The sequence below is a fragment of the Electrona antarctica genome, assembly GCF_951216825.1.
Source record: "Electrona antarctica genome assembly, chromosome: 4".
NCBI classification, from domain to species: domain Eukaryota; kingdom Metazoa; phylum Chordata; class Actinopteri; order Myctophiformes; family Myctophidae; genus Electrona; species Electrona antarctica.
The window spans coordinates 50,018,241-50,035,542 of NC_136809.1; the positions used below are offsets into that span (position 1 = coordinate 50,018,241).

The window sequence follows — 17,302 nt, forward strand, 5'->3', positions numbered from 1 at the left end:
ATTCGGCATTTGATCGGCTATTTTCACTAGTTGGGCACGGGCAAACGTCAAATAATAAGCCGAATTTAGCCCAAGGAGTATTTTCGTGCAAAACTCATGCTTGGAATGGATTCAGCATCAGGAAAACCCCCTAGTTTGACATGTCACATGCTACTTAAAGTATAATGAAATGTGGAATTATTTGCCTTATATTGGTTGATAATGGTACCCCAACTTTCAGCAGCTGTCACAAAGTTTCCCAAGGGAGTTGGGATGGAACAATTGTTTCTGTGATAGTAGACACCTTTATGAACACATCTGTGAAGAAAGCTAGTGGTAAGCATTTTTCTTGCAGATTTGCCACAACTTAAGCTAACTTTACCCAACTATAACTACTTAGAACATGTAATGTCAGTCATTCTGAGGAGCATGACTGACATTCATGCTCCTCAGAATGACACACACGCACACACTAAAGTTGGCTATAACTCATACTGTATCATGTGCGTGCGTGCGTGCGTGCGTGCGTGCATGCGTGCGTGCGTGTCTAAAGTGAATGGAGCGAAGAAGAGAGATTGTAATGCAGTGAAAATACACCTGGTTTACCACCTGGCCAGGAGCACCCAAGGCTATGAATTACGGTTTAATGCAGTGGTTCACAAGCCTTTCGGCTTTTGCAGAACGCGTTGCCCTGTACAACACTGCCAAATCCACTCTCCTCTGAGAGCGCACGAGAAGTTCCTGTACTAGCCTACTTCAAAGACGCAGCAGTGCAAATGTACAAGAAGAGGTGCGTGTGTGCGTGTGTGCGTGCGTGCGTGCGTGCGTGCGTGCGTGCGTGCGTGCGTGCGTGCGTGCGCGCGCGCCATGGGGGGCTGATTACATTCGTGTGAGACAATAAAAAAGATGTTTGCCCTGAAAACAGTGATGTAGAGATACAGAGAAAGCCTCTCATCTGTTGGGTAAAGCCGTGAAGTGAGACAGTCCTGCTCTGTGATGAAAGTGCATACACTCTTATAGGTATGAGCCCATGGGCCATGCTCACAAACATGGACATACATTTACACACACAGATCATAAGACCTATATCCGTCTAACAGTAGAATACCCCATTGTAACTAAAAATCACACCCGTGGGAACTGAGTGGTGCAACTCCCCTCTCCCCCTGCCTCTCTCTCTCTCTCTCTTTCTCTCTCTCTGTAATTAGCAGGCAACAGTTCAACACTATCTCTCTCTCTCTGTTTCTGGCACAACAGTGCCACTTTTGCCCCTACTGGTACTCATAGTCACATAGGTTAGGACGGACATTGCTGTTCCTTGGAGTGGTTGCACCACTCAAAAACAATATAGATTGCTGCCGGGTGCCATGACATGGCATCTGTCTACATAACATGCTATCTAAATAAATTACATATTTTAGCCTTTGCATATACGCCTGTAAGGTCGTTGAGGCTAGGGCAAGTGCTATGGCAAGACACACACACACACACACACACACACACACACACACACACACACACACACACACACACACACACACACACCCACACGCAGGCACATTCTCAATTAGCCACAAGGCAAACTTCTCAAATGAATCCCCTTTTTTCTGGTCGTTGCCTCCCCCATTTCCACGCACCCCCTCACTTATCCCTTCTTGCTCAGTTCGCTATGTTGTGCCAATCAAATAATCCAGTTAACTATAAATAATATAAGTACAGCATAAGCTAATTATAGCTAAAGGTCTTCCCATGCATTTACAGACACTAGAACTGTGCCCGTTGGGTACCGGTCTATATGCAACTATATGCAAGTTGTGAGCAATGAAAATGGGGAATGCATATCCTACCCTAGTATGCAATACCCCGTGGAAACTGACTGAAAAGTGGACTGAAGTAATCAAATGGCAGGTGTGGGGAAGTTGTAGGCTGGGGTTGCCATGTGGCAATCAATTGGCTCGGGCAAAGCCTGGAAATTGGACAGGTGTGGGGACTTATAGGCTCATTGGGTCCACTGGCAGAGCCTGGCCAGAGTCTTTTCTCTTCCCGGTTCTGGACAACCGTGTATCCGACCGACTCGAGTTACATGGATTACAGACGTACAGTACATATATACGTACACGCACACACAAGTGTTGTAAGATGTGTTCAGCGCCTTGGACAGCGGCTCATGGGACACTATTTGTAGCTCTGCGTTGTTGTCTAAGGCCTCAGTCACACCTAAGACACACTTGTATCCTGTGTCTTCTGTGTGTCATGGCCGCCTCAATGCATTTCCAATGGGAGTCACATGGTTTCATGACACAACCTTGTGTGTCTTGCGTGTGTCTTAGGTGTGAATGAGGCCTAACTCTAACCTATTGTGTTGTTTTTTTATTAAATGTGTACTGTTTTCAGCCTGTTCCTTGTTTATATTGCTAGTATCAGACGTCTGCAGTGTATTCATTTTCAACACAATGCCCAAGTGCAACCTTAATTATCACTGCGTGATAACTCTGCTGCATGCTGCCCTTGTGTTATGCATCTTGGTCCAATGAAACGCTGTTTTACAAGAGCTGAATGTCCACACAAAGTGACTTGTTTTTTGGAGTCAGAGGCAACCGTGACATAATCATTATTATTATGAGAACCTTTGGAAGGCTGTGAATGTACACGTGCTATCACTGTGCTGGTATATTATTCCCTTGAGGATGTGCCTCACCGGGGGAAGATGGGATGGGAGTATCTGTTGCACACGTGGAATAAAGCTAAATAAAATCTCACGACTGAAATCAGATTAGGATTTATTTGTTACCAGACAGTGGCCTTGTGGTTAGAGTGTTCACCCTGAAACTGGGAGGTCGAGGGTTCGATCCCCTGCCGGGTCATATACCAAAGACTGTAAAAATGGGACCCAATCTTAGAGTATATATTAATAGACGGCACCGGATTTCTCCTCCCATCCACTTAAATTAAGTTGCTCAAAAGCGCATGAGGCGATTTCACTCCTCCTTCCGGGTAGGAAGGAGGAGCATTCTGGGATGGATTGGACCAAATCGTGAACGTGCTGTGCCGTTGACTATCATTCGCCATTTGCGCGCTGCCGCTCGTTCACGTATGAAACAGCGTTCACGTGTCATGCCCCAATAACATGAACGTGCGCAATGATAGTCAACGGACCAGTGCTGGCTCGAGCTGCAATGACAAATTCGGCCACTATGTCCATTTTGCCTAAGGGTTTCCTCCGGGTGCCGTCTCTATTAATATATACTCTAAGGACCCAATGCCTCCCTGCTTGGAACTCACCGTCCAAGAGATGGGTCAAATGCAGAGAACAACTTTCACTGCTGTGAAACAGCATGAAAGTTTCCCTAAACAATGAACTAATATTATGCAGGACTGTGATATTTAGATGCTAGCATTCTACTTTTCTAGATTGAGGCTTTTATGATATATCCGAAGAGCATTTCGGTTTTATGGAAGATACTTCTGAACATGTTTTATATTTCTAGTTTGACCATGCACTTCAAATACTCTTTAATCTTAAAACAACTAGTGAAAATAGACAATCTACAAGCTCACAACTCATCCCAGCGCGATGTTGGAGATGCTTCTATAGAAGACATACTGGCTACTGTGGAATCCCGATGACTGAGATCAGTCGTGAAGACTGTCTGTCTCACAGAATATCAGTGTGCAAATAAAGACTCCGTTGTAGCGCGTTACATACTGTAGAACAGTGTTGATTCTGTCCGCACATTTTGTTTTAATTTAGTCAGTCTTCTGACTAAAATGTCATAGTTTTAGTCATATTTTAGTCATCTGAAATGTTTTGGTTAGTCTATAGTTTTAGTCTGGTTGTATGCTGAAAATAGCAGATCTACACGCTCACAATGTGTCGCACTGCGGTCGCCGTTTTAGAACACTACTGTAGATGCAGAAGGACAGATACACATACTGTAAGTGGTCAATCAGACAATCACAGCGACTTAAACGTCTCCTCCTATAAGTGCTGATGTGCATGTGTTTGGTTAATTGCTTGTAAGCCAATAAGTGGATTGCTCCGGACAGATATACTCATATTGGAAAACCAATGTCTCTCAGCAGAGCACCGCATTCAGACCAGGGTTGAATAAAGCCACAGCACTTTGGATGACGGTTCTTGAAACGCGGCGGAGTATAATGAACATCAGAGGGCATTTTCAGAGCTTAATCATTACAGCATATATTCACATGCAGCAATCGACGGAACTATGCAGCTGTTACATCAATATTGGTCCAGGCATACACAGTGCTTGAGTTTCTTTTTCTTTAGAATCAGCGATTCAAGGATTTCGCAGTAAAGTCCGAAGACTTTTTTCCACTGAGGTCCTCTCACACTGAACGGAACAATACTTTAAAATACATCACAATACTATATACACATAACAGTACATACACAGTACATACACAACACAACATGTACGTACCTTCCCTCTAAAAGATGACTCTTTATAGGGGAACCTTTTCCAGTAGCCATAGTTTAGTCTTCTGTTTAAATGACCCAGTCATTTAAACAGAACAGAGTATAGTGTCTCAGCTTGTCCAGATATAAAGCGCTAACCTTAGATTAAGACTCGGATGTATTTTATACATTTTGACATATTCATAAATTCATACATAATGAGAGTCTCCCCTATGGTCACTGCGGGGACACAAGCTCTGAACATGTACAAAATGCAAAAAATATGATGCTTACAATGATGCTCCAAATGTTAGAGAGGCCTATGGGGTGCGCAAATCAATAAACTACATCAGCGAGAGTTTTAATCTAGGGCTAGGATAGCTGCAGTCAAGATAGAATGTTGTGGCGCGGCGCGGCGGAAGCTGCTTTGATCTACCCTATTGGCCTGAATATAAAACTATGTTTTTTCCTTAATTGGTTTTTGTTCCTTTTTACAGGTTATTATAGGTTATTACAGGCAAGCATTTCAGTATTTTTTTGTATGCTACCCCGCCCCCCTCCCCCCGTCCAGAAACAGCAAACATAGATGTAGAGATAGAGTATATATATATATATACCTCGTCTGCCCCTTAGGGGAATGTATAGTTTTCAGCGTATGAGATAAACGTAGACCAGGTTCTGTCAAACTTCTCTCGTGAGCCATGGACATTATACCTAATTCTCTCCAATTTTAACATAGGCAGGACTTCTTGGATCCATTGGGCCGCAGAGGGAGGTTTATCTGCCTTTCCATGTTCTTTAATATGAGCCTTCGGGCCAGAAGTGAGGCGAAAGCAATCGCACTTCTCATCTGGCCCGAGAGGCTCACCTCTCTTGGGACCACCCCCAAGATGGCAGTATAAGGGTTGGGACTTAGTGTCATATCCCCCCATTGATGAGAAACATTCAAAGACCCCAGACCAGAGGTCTGTCAGTAATGTACAAAACCAGAACATGTGGCCGAGAGATGCTGGAGAATGGTGACATCTTGGACAGTTAAAGCTGCCTGTCGGGTACATCTTAGACAATTTTTCAGGGGAGTAGTGCAGTCTATGGAATACTTTGAATTGTATCAGATTCTGTCGTACACAGAATGATGCAGAGTTAATTATGGAGATACTTGACCTCCAAATTTCCTCTGAGATTTCCACCCCAAGATCCAATTCGGATGCTAGCCTTTGTTGTTCCAGGTAGGAGCACACATGTATGGTACTGTATAGTTTTGAGATCAATCCCTTTTCTGGGGGGGTCAATTTTGAGAATTGAATATATTGGGTTCTGCAGGGGGTATGGGTAGGTGGTGAAATTCCCCATAATGAAACTGCGTACCTGTAGGTAACGGAAATAATGGTTTCTTGGGATGTTGTATTCCTGAGTCAGAGAGCCGAAGGATTTGAATGTTTCTCTATCAAAAAGGTCTGCACAAAATATCACTCCACAGCTTTTTGAATGATTGATTGAAAAATGTAGAATTACAGTACATTTCAAGCACAAACTCAATACAAAGGCTGTTAACTGTGAGTGGACGACCCAATTAAGCATTACACTTGTTTCCAATAGGGTCCACCATGTTCAAATCATCAAAAACATTTAGAGACGTACAAATAGACACTTCTATATAGACAGAACAGGAATTCATCATAAAGGAGGTAAAAAGGGAAAAGAAACATATACAGTGAAAGAAAAAAAGGGGTGGGCGGTGGGGGGGATTCACGTTCAGCTCCGTTAATTTGTTTGTTTTCCTTGGAGGAGCTGCGTTGGGTCCCCAAGTCGGCTCCGTGGCCGTACCTTGAGTTGGCTGTGTGGCCGTGACCGCCTCTTGTGTTGGGTCCCCAAGTCGGCTCCGTGGCCGTACCTTGAGTTGGCTGTGTGGCCGTGACCGTCTCTTGTGTTGTCCTTGCGTTGGGTCCCCAAGTCGGCTCAGTGGCCATACCTTGAGTTGGCTGTGTGGCCGTGACCGCCTCTTGTGTTGGGTCCCCAAGTCGGCTCCGTGGCCGTACCTTGAGTTGGCTGTGTGGCCGTGACCGCCTCTTGTGTTGGGTCCCCAAGTCGGCTCCGTGGCCGTACCTTGAGTTGGCTGTGTGGCCGTGACCGTCTCTTGTGTTGTCCTTGCGTTGGGTCCCCAAGTCGGCTCAGTGGCCATACCTTGAGTTGGCTGTGTGGCCGCGACCGTCTCTTGTGTTGTCCTTGCGTTCGTGTTTGAGGGATTCCGATTTTACAGGGGCCAGTTTCGAATTGCAGCCGTCCGTAGGTGCCCTTTGAGAGCGGTTTTGAAGGAGTCAAGGGATTCGCATGTCTTAATGACAGTTGGTAGGGCGTTCCACATTTTGGTGGCATAGGAGCGAAAAGAATTTAGTCCCTTGTTTGTGCCGAATCTGGGTTGTACATGGTTCGTTGCACTCCCTCTGGTGTTGTGGGTGTGGACTTCGTTAACATTAAGGAAGTATCTAGACAGGTACATGGGTATCTTGGTGGTGTATCGAATCTTGTGGACCAGACCCATTGCAAGATGCTGTACTCTGTCGTCGACCCTAAGCCATTCCAGCCTGTCGAAGTGGGCAGGGGTGAGGTGGGTTCGGGGGGCGAGGTCAAGTAGGAGCCTGACCAGTTTGTTTTGGGAAGTCTGGAGCCTGGTTTTAAGGGCCTTTGAGGTGCTGTGGTACCAGGAGGTGCATGCATAGTCAAAGAAACCCTGTACAAGGGCTCCTGTTAAGGTCTTCAAGGTGTTTTTGTTGACCAGTGAGGAGATCCTGTAAAGGAATCTTGTTCTATGGTTGACCTTTTTGATTACGTTGGTGGCCATTTTATCACCGGAAAGATTAGCCTCCAGGATGGAACCTAGGTAGGTAATTTCATCTTTACGTGTGATAACATTGTCACCCACTCTAACCAAGAAGCCATTTGCCTTGCTGAGATTACTATTGGAGCCAAAGAGAATGGATTCAGTTTTTCCCAGGTGTAAAGATAGTTTGTTATCAGCGAGCCAGGTGCAGATTCTACCGAGTTCAGAGCTGAGGGCCTTTTCAACCTGCAGTTTGTTCCTGTCCGAGACTAGCAGTTCCGAGTCATCTGCGAACAGGAACAAGTTGCAGTCACAAGCTGAAGACATGTCGTTAACATATATTAGGAACAGTAAAGGTCCTAGTATGCTCCCTTGTGGAACGCCACAGCTCACTGGGAGGGGGGGGGACAGTGTTCCATTCACCTCCACCATCTCTCTCCCCTCCAGGTAGGATTGCATCCAGCTCACTGATGTGCTATCGAAACCAATTGCCTTTAGCTTGTTAACCAGTATGGAGTGGTTCACGGTGTCAAAAGCCTTTTGGAGGTCCAGCATGACCATGCCGCAGTATTTGCCAGCATCCACCTCATGTTTGATGTGGTCGCTCAAATAGAGAAGGCATGTGTCAGTGGAGTGGGACGTTCTGAAGCCAGATTGGAACTCGTACATTAATTTATTAGTGGCAAGATACTTTTCAACCTGTCCATAGACTATTTTTTCCATCACTTTCGAGATGGAGCTAAGAATAGAAATAGGGCGGTAGTTGCCGGGGTCTAATTTACTCCCTTTCTTGTGCAAGGGGGTTACTTTGGCCAGTTTGAAATCTTGGGGGACCTGTCCCTGTTTGATGGAGAGGTTTACTATGTGGGTGATGATTGGAGCTATAGAGATGGCTGAGTCTCTGAGAAATTTGGAGGGAATATTGTCATGGCCTGTGGCCTTGTGGGGTTGGAGGGCACTCAGTTTCTTAATGACCTCATCAGTTGTTACCATAACTAGTTTAAAATCGTCTTTACAAACACCTAGGTTTCTGTAGAAGGTTGTAATGTGCTCTACACCAAAGAGCCCAGAGTGGGAGGGCAGTTTGTTAACCAGAGTTGTTGCTATGTTTGTAAAGAAGATATTCAAGTAGTTGGCCACATCAAGGTTGTCAGTGATGAGAGTGTTGTCCGATTTGATGTTTATGTTTGAAAACCTGGTTTTTAGTTTCTGACCGCAGCATAGTTGATTGTTTAGTAGCTTCCAGAGCTCACGAGGATTGTTTTTGTTTTCCTGTGCTTTATCATTGATGAAGTTACTTTTAGCTGATTTGGTCATGGCAGTTACACTGTTTCTTAGCTTGATTCGTTGGGTATTTAGGTTGTTCAAACGAGCTTGGCGAACACTGTCGAAGCGCTTGGCTAGCTTTGACTTGCATTTTAGAAATTCAGAGCATTTTTTGTCTCTGGCTTTCATTGCAGCCAGTATGTCCGAATTCATCCATGGTTCCGAGCGGGTTTTGCCCCTGGTGGTTCTCAAAGGAGCCATGTTGTTCAGTACTGATGTATATTTGGTTTTGAAGCCAAGCCAAGCTTCTTCGACAAGTGTGCTTTTAAGCTCATCGGACCAATCCAGACTCTCCAATACTTGGTTAAAGACCTCACTAGAGTAGGTTTTGAAGTCCCTTGATATGACTGTTTTGTGGCAGCCGGTCTTAAGTTTTAGTATTTTGCGGGTACAGAATATCATAAAATGATATTAAGCCCACATACAATAACCCCTTTCTTGGAGATTCTGGATTTGTCCGAGGACAGAATGAGATCAATGACAGTTTGAGTAGAAACACACACTCTAGTGGGTTGGGTAATAAGCTGGCTAATACTATGCAGATCACAAAACCTACTAAATTATTTGAAAACAGGCGCCTCTTTACGCTGTACGTCTGTATTCAGATCGCCCATCAGGATTTTCTCTGCACCCTCCTCCTCAGCTAAGCATCCCTCAAGAATATCATAAAAGCCTTGCTGGTCAGGAGGTCTGTAGACTGTGCCAACTAGTACTGATTTCGCATTTTTGAAAATTATTTCAACCCACACAGTTTCAATTTCAACATGCTGTAAGTCAGTACGGGTAATGAATTCAGTATCTTTGTGGATATACATGCAAACACCACCCCCATTACGGTTTCTATCATTTCTGACTACTGAGTAGTTCTCAATTTCAATCTCAGCGTCCCTGATGGATTCATCTAGTTTGGTCTCAGAAAAACACAAAATGTTTGCCTTGCCGGTAAGGAATAATTCTCTAATTTCGGCCAGTTTGGAATAAAGGCTGTTTATATTGAGATGAAAAAGGTGAATACCATTGTTGTTGAGGATTGAGTTGATGTCAGCAGTTGAGTAAAGTTGGTCATGACCAGGTCCATTGTCTTGTCCAGTGGCTGAGGTGTGAATGGGGGAGGGCGGTGGAATGTGGGGGGTGGCGCCGTTGAACCTGGTAATGTCTGCAGCCAGATCCAACTCAATGGCGGCCGTGTTGATTGCCGACACCTCTGGGTCCGCGGCTGGGGTGGGAATGGGGGAAGGTGGTGGTCCATTGTCCTCAGTAGCCCTGGGTTGACTGGGGGTGTGGGGGAGGGGGGGGTGTTCCTCGGTCAGCTCAGGTAGGCCTGTGTTGTGACGGTAGGCCACGTTGATCTCTGCCGCTGGGGCGGCTTCAGCAAACAAGACGGCTGCGGTGGTATATGGGGGTCCGCTGGCGTTGGCGCCCTGGAAGGCGTGGAAGCCGTGGCGCGTCAGTCTTTCGGTTGTTAACTGAGAGCACTTTGGATTTTTATTCCAATAACTTTTTTTCCTCTCCCCCCCTCTTTCAGGAAGAGCCACGTTTTGGAACTACCCCTTTAGCGATGCTGGCGGCAACCTGCAACAAAATTGTTAACACCAGTCCTCTTACCACTTTACCTGATTCCAGTGCTTTCTCAAAAGGTGGATTTCATCCCTGGAAACGGTCCTCCGCTAGCTGTAACTTGGGCTCCAGTCTCCCCGGGTTCACTGTGTCAACGAGCCGCGCGTCGACAGGACTCACATCAACTAGTGGCAGCAGCAACAGTGCGTTCTGTCTGGCGTCCACCTCCCCGACCTCGTCTGCGTTTTCCACAGACTACAGCGGTCTGTTTTCCAACGCCGCGAGCGTTAGCTCTCAAGAGTCAGGACAATCAGCCTTTATCTCAAAAGTCCACACGTCGGCAGAGACACTTTACCCACGAGTCGGAATGGCTCACCCGTACGAGTCGTGGTACAAGTCCGGTTTCCACTCGACCATTTCTGGCGACGTTACTAACGGCGCGTCCTCGTGGTGGGACGTGCACACCAATCCCGGGTCGTGGCTCGACGTGCAGAACCAGGCGAGCAGCCTCCAGACCTCGCTGCACTCCGGGATGCCGCAGGCCATACACTCCCAGCTCAGTGGCTACAACCCAGACTTCTCCACGTTGACCCACTCGGCGTTCAGCTCCACCGGCATCAGTCCCTCCGCGTCCCACCTACTGTCGACCGGTCAGCACCTTTTAACGCAGGAGGGTTTCAAAACGGTCATCCCCGCGTACACAGACACGTCGGCCGCCAACGCCATGATTTCGGGCGCCAGTTCAGGAATAAGTAGTTCTTCTAGGTCGTCCAGAAGGTATTCGGGCAGGGCGACGTGTGACTGTCCGAACTGTCAGGAGGCCGAGCGGCTGGGGCCCGCCGGGGCCAGTCTCCGGAGAAAAGGACCTCATAGTTGCCACATTCCTGGCTGTGGCGAAGTGTACGGGAAAACGTCTCACCTCAAAGCCCATTTGATGTGGCACACCGGCGAGCGGCCTTTTGTCTGCGACTGGCTATTCTGTGGCAAACGATTCACGAGGTACAATGAGCTCCAGAGACACCGTCGCACACACACGGGCGAGAAAAGGTTTGCGTGCCCGGTATGCAACAAGCGCTTTATGAGGCGTGACCACTTGAGCAAACACATCAAAACGCACACTGCCGGTGGAGGAGGAAGCAAAAAGGGGAGCGACAGTGACACCGATACCGGCAGTAACCTGGAGACCCCACGGTCAGAGTCCCCTGAACTCATTTTAGATGGGGTGCATCCCAGAATCACGTCTAAAGACGACGAGCCCTAATAAAATTGAGAAATGCAACAATCTATACCGGCAATTGAAAAATGGCACAGTTTTGAAAACGGGTCTGATTTGAAAATGTCAAAATGATTTCCAAGGAGGCATTTGCGAAGCTTAAACATTGTTCTCCACAAACATAACGAATTTTGATTTGTGACACCATGCAAACATGGGACATAAATTCAAGAATGGCAGGCCTTGAACATTTTTTTAGACAACTTGAAAAGAAAAGGCACGATTAAGCGCTAAGGATGTGCTAAACCTGTTGAACTTGGCAGCTTTTTAAACTTTAGTTAACCATTTTATTTCTTTGCTAAAAAATGATATATATATAAATGTTTACCTGTATAAAGCCACACGTATAAACCTTTCATTTTACCACAATTAAAAACATTTTAAAACATCCGAGGCTGACATTGTGTGATGAACATTTTATCATTTGCCCAAATTATTTCATTTCAGGCCTAAATACATCTAGAAATTAAAATGTATTTGGACAAATATGGGATGACATTCAGAATGCGTTTATTTTCTAAATGCCATGCCTTAAAAGCTAGATCCAAGTGTGAGGGCAGAAAAAGGCGATTGACCACTAATTTGTTGTAATTTGAAATGTTTCCTAAATTGGGTCCAAATTTTAATTGAGCTTTGAATCACTGGATTTAAATTAGAGAGAAAGACTACGTTTCTTTTCCAATGGAAATATCCTTAAAAAAAAACTGTGTCGTATTATAACAGACTATTATATAACTAGACTATTTGACATTCAATGTTCTTTTTCCACAAAGACAATGGGCCCTATTATGCGTGTCTTAAGTACCAGGTCTTATGACTTAACTTAAGACCTGGAGGCGTGGTCAATGCTGTTTGGCCACTCAGAATAGCCAAATGGCATTGATCACGCCTCCAGGTCTTAAGTTAAGTAATAAGACCTGGTACTTAAGACATGCATAATAGGGCCCAATGAGTCTTAATCTCTAATCAGAGTAGTCTTATATTCGGCGTTGGTCGGCACCTCAAAACGACTGACGGGCTTTGCATTTCTTTGAACTCCAAATCGTAATATATTGGAGAATACCCGTAGGGGGGGGATCGATCCTGCCGGCAGCTGGGAGGTAATGCAGACCATACATGTCTAATGAGGAGCATAATTCTGAGCAGATAATAGTCCGAAGAGAAAAGAAATTGCACACTCGAGTGTTCGATGCCGCCGACTGAGTTTTAATAGGCCGACGTTTCAGCCAATAATGTTTCAGCCGATGCCTCCGCGCACCACCGCCTCCTCACGGGAACAGAAAGGTCGATCCATTAAACTCAGTCGACGTGTAGCATTTGAGTGTAATTAATTAACGTTATCTTCGGAGCCCTTTACACGTGTAAACCATGCGTGTGTAGTCTACACTTGTCTGCTGCAGAATTATTGTACAGGGATCCATGGTAGAATACCCTGTATAGGCTACTTAGTTAACTGCATGGCTCTGTATTTTGTCAAGTCCAACCTTTTACATATGCTATTTTCAGTGAATGTCCCCCCCCCCTTCAGAATATAGGGATGATACGGTTAAAGGGCCATGACACACTAGTTCTTTTTTGTGTTGTTTTTACTTGGTAAATGATTAATTGATATAGCTCTTTTAGTGTGCTTTACATAGATTGTGCATTACATTCACTCATTGACACACACACACACACACACACACACATTTATACTGTATCCAGATGGCGGAGGAAACCACATGCAAGCCACCGACCTGCATATTGGGAGCAATTAGGGGTTCAGCGTCTTGCTCAAGGACACTTGAGCAAGAGTTAGTGTCGAAGTGTCCTTGAGCAAGACACTGAACCCCTAATTGCTCCTGATGTGCTGGTTGCTGCCTTGCATGGTTTCTGCCGCCATCGGTGTATGAATGTGTGTGTGACTGGGTGAATGTAATGCACAATCTATGTAAAGCGCCTTGGATAAAGGCGCTATATAAATGCACCATTTACCATTTACCACTTTGACATTAACTCTGTGGGAACCCGGGATCGAACTGTGGAACCTCGCGGTATTGCCATCTGGCCACTCTACGGGCCACTCTACCTGATCCACTGCCGCCCCCCTGGCACGACATTTCATGGCACTTCAGGTTAAACACTAGAGCAGGATAAAAAAACACGGCAGGCTGCATATAGCACTGACCTTATAGCGCTCGACGCACAGTGATGTAAGCAACTAAATACAATTAATAATGGATGTGTTAGATTTTAGGTGTGTCAATACTTTACTGTCCGTCACACTTGCACATTGGCCCTTGGGCTCTGGACACCCCTATGAAAATCTCACTTCATTATGCATTATTCATTCGTTTGGTTGAAGCTCGAGTTGCTTACTAACCGTCATGGTTTTAATGCACTGGAAAACAAACCAAATACATCTGCCATGCATGGGGTTTCATGCCCCTTTTAAGCCATTTTCGGCGGGAACCCCTTTTGGTGTTTTAAAGCATTATGTTATACTTTAGCTATTGAAAAATAGCAGATCTACAAGCTCGTAGCGCGGCACCGAGTGCCGCGCTACGAGCTTGTAGATCTGCTATTTTTGAAAATGTAGTGCAAATCTTTGAATATATATATATTCTTTCAGAGCCAACGTTTTTAACTCAAATCTTTGCTTCTGAGGGGTCGTCCATGAAACAACATATTTTCAGATGGGGGTCGGCGGCCAATTACACAATATTGGGGCTCCTTGACATAAATGTTTGAGAACCACTGACATATAGAAACAAGGCTTGATGGCCCGGGTATCGGAGGAGACCCGAGGCTTTCTTCACCCTCCCAATGACTGATTGTGGGGGTTAGCAGAGATGGAGTACTTGTAGAGAGGCTGGGGAATTGGGAATTGGCTATACTAAATTGGGACTAGAAGGGGAGAAAATGTTTTTCTTTTATCTTGAAGGGGCATGTTTTGCACTAACAGTCTTTTCATTATGTCTGCCCACGATCTCTGTGATTTATACAGTACGTTTGTTTACCTCAGTCACTGATACTAAAATCTGATATTTTATTTTTATTTTTTCTATGAACCTGTGACCACCCATACTGTTATAAAAAGGAAATAAAAAGATTTTGAAAAGAAAGACATATAGAAACATGTTTTCTTTCAGAAAACTGTCAGGATTTAGAAGACATTTGTAGAATCGTCCTCGGGTCTAAATGGGTTAAAGCACCCCAATTCACTATCTCTATTAATAGGAGTGTAACTCGAGGGGATACTAAAATGCAGATGTGTGTGGTTTACAGTTAATTCAAAGGGGCTATAGTAGAGTGGTTATAATGATGGTTGCGGTGTCTGGGCCACTCCTCCCCATGCAGGGACAGCCAGAGTAACCGAGGTTCAATCAAGTCACTGCAGATCAATGTTGTTTTCTGCCTCATTAGTGCTTTCCACTGTCCTTTCCGCCGCCCATCGCAACGATCCATCGCCGGGCCTACACTCCTTCAATTACGCATGTATTGATTAGCTGACATGACTGCTGGCAAACAATGAGGTCCTGTGTAGCATGCGGCTCCGTGCGTCCGTCCGTCCGTCCGTCCGTCCGTCTGTCTGTCTGTATGTCTGTATGTCTGTCTGTCTGTCTGTCTGTCTGTCTGTCTGTCTGTCTGTCTGTCTGTCTGTCTGTCTGTCTGTATGTCCATCCGTCCAAAGGATGGAGAGTTGCTAACCAAAATATGAGCTATATGCACACGCCATTTTGGAAAGCACTTGGGCGCCCCTTCCCTATAGGCTACCAGGTGTTACCGATGATACTAATGAAGGCTCCATTCTGGTCAAACAGAGTCGGGGTGCTTTATTGTGCTTGTTGGCTCACAAAAACACTGCTACACCAAGCTGGGTCTCAATGTGTACTTGAGTGCGTTCCAAATGGCCCCATATGGGTGTGTAACTCTGAGAGTGTACAAATGGAACCAAATGGACGGGTCTCTACTCGGGCAATCAATGAATACAGTTGCAACCACTATATTAATGGCAAGTATTTCATACAACTTAAGTTAAACAAATCTGAACTATCCCTTTAAGGTATACTTTCAGACGGGCTTCGATTAACACAGACGTTGTCGCCTGGATCAACGACAGGTCTGCTCATGAGGGACGCGGCAACGCAAGCATAAAAAAAAAGGTCATCAGTCCCCATACCCGAGGCGGGGTTGGTGAAAGGGCCTTTCTGTGTGGAGTTTGCATGTTCTCCCCGTGTCCCCTAGGGTAGGTATACCCTCACAAAAAAACATGCAGTAATCCTGGTCTCTAAACTACCTCCCCCTGGCCAGCCGGGGCGCCTGATGGAGGGGAAAGGAACTGGTTGGAATAACGTGTTCCTTTCACGTGCTATGTCCTACCGGGGAAACTATCCCCTGTCAGGTGAAAAGAAACAGCTCCTCATGCATAGAAGGAAGCATGAGGTCAGTACGCTGCCCCCCCCCCCCCCCCCCCCCCCCCCAGGTTGGCAGAGGAAGTGTAGCGCCCAGGATTACATTCGATAATTGACACTGGGTGAAAAAATGGGTTGCAAAATCCTGGGATAAAAAAGAAAAAAAAAGGTAAAGTCTTCAGCACTCCTGCGCACTTCCGCCCCCACACATATGGCTCCAACGAACTGCAGCGGCCAATGAGGCATCTATTTTTGAGTGGTGTAAACCACTCCTACAACTGGCTTTTGTGTGCAGAAAAAAATGAGCATGGTTGCTATGTTCAAAATAATTTCTGACGTAACGAAATCATACCTGGGTGAACTGGATGACCGTAGCAACCATGCTCATTTTTTCTGCACAAAAAAAGCCAGTTGTGAAATCACATCCGGGTGTGATTTCATTACGTCAGACATTACGTCAGACCACAGCTGATCATGCTATATAAAACCTTACACCACTCAGTTCACACGGGTGTGATTTTTTTAAATATCTATGGGTCTAGTCAGTCGCAGGTGCGTGCCTGAAACGAGCACGCGCACGACAATTTCACGGGGCCGCGCCCACGTGAATACGCTTGCGTTGTCGCCCCTCTACTTCTCTGCGCAAAATCGCAGGTCTCGTTGAAAATGTATTACTAAGCGTGTTAATAGCTGCCCGTTTGAAAGGACCTTTTTAGGCTGTATTCATTTCAGACTCTGCCCAGAAGTTTCAGGCAGACACACTGCATGGAAAACAACAGACTTTCAATTGAATCAAATTCAGTTATTTAAATGCATAACGGCCCCAACTCTACATTGTATTTGTCAGATTAATCTGATTTCATCGCATTCAAAGCTCGTCCATCTACATGTGACATTTTAGATAAGCGTTTGCAACCATTCATTTATTAACCACTTTCAATGTGGCATCTGTTTGGGAATGTCATTATAGGAGAACACTTTCAATCATTTTCTCTTTTCGCCCCCATTCCCCCGAAACAAATAGCGAGAATAGTTTTTTGCCACCCCCTATTTCTTTCTGAAATTACGCCTCTGCTTGTGCGAGGCTGCTAATCTACAATATAAGGGTGACTCAGAACAATTGTTTTATTCTCTCTCAGAGTTAAAATGGATAATCACTGAGGATTTTACTTTGTGGCAGCCTCTCTCCTCCTCTCTCACTATTACATTCCCTCAACATGTCACCTCCCTTACAATGTTCTTCTCCTCCTGTCTCACTATGCTCCTTCAACATGTCACATCCACACTTTCTCACTATGTTCCTTCAACATGTCACATCAACATTAGGTTCATCTTACGGTGAACGATGTTTGCCTGAAAAGAAATCTTTGAAATGTTTCATAGTTTTAGAAATATAGTGCTTTCAAATTTGAGAAATGTATAATGGGGCTCAATGGCAGCTCTATGGCACGTCAAAAAATAACTTTCACCTAGAAACTCTATTCACACATTTTATAATTCAGCTTACTATGGAGACACATGCTGGAACTTTT

General features: G+C 45.3%; 1 protein-coding gene and 1 long non-coding RNA gene across 3 annotated transcripts in view; one reads left to right on the forward strand and one right to left on the reverse strand.

Annotated features, from left to right (window-relative positions):
* Positions 1-11,736, forward strand: part of LOC306921797 (transcription factor Sp9-like) — a 42,208-nt gene extending 30,472 nt beyond the window's left edge. For both annotated transcript variants that reach the window (XM_079499100.1, XM_079499099.1), the window contains exon 2: positions 10,072-11,736. In XM_079499100.1, coding sequence (XP_079355226.1) covers positions 10,105-11,364 — 1,260 coding nt within the window. In that variant the 5' untranslated portion in view covers positions 10,072-10,104 and the 3' untranslated portion in view covers positions 11,365-11,736. The remainder of the gene's footprint in view (positions 1-10,071) is intronic.
* Positions 1-17,302, reverse strand: part of LOC306921578 — a 566,256-nt gene that overhangs the window by 477,861 nt on the left and 71,093 nt on the right. The window lies entirely within an intron of this gene.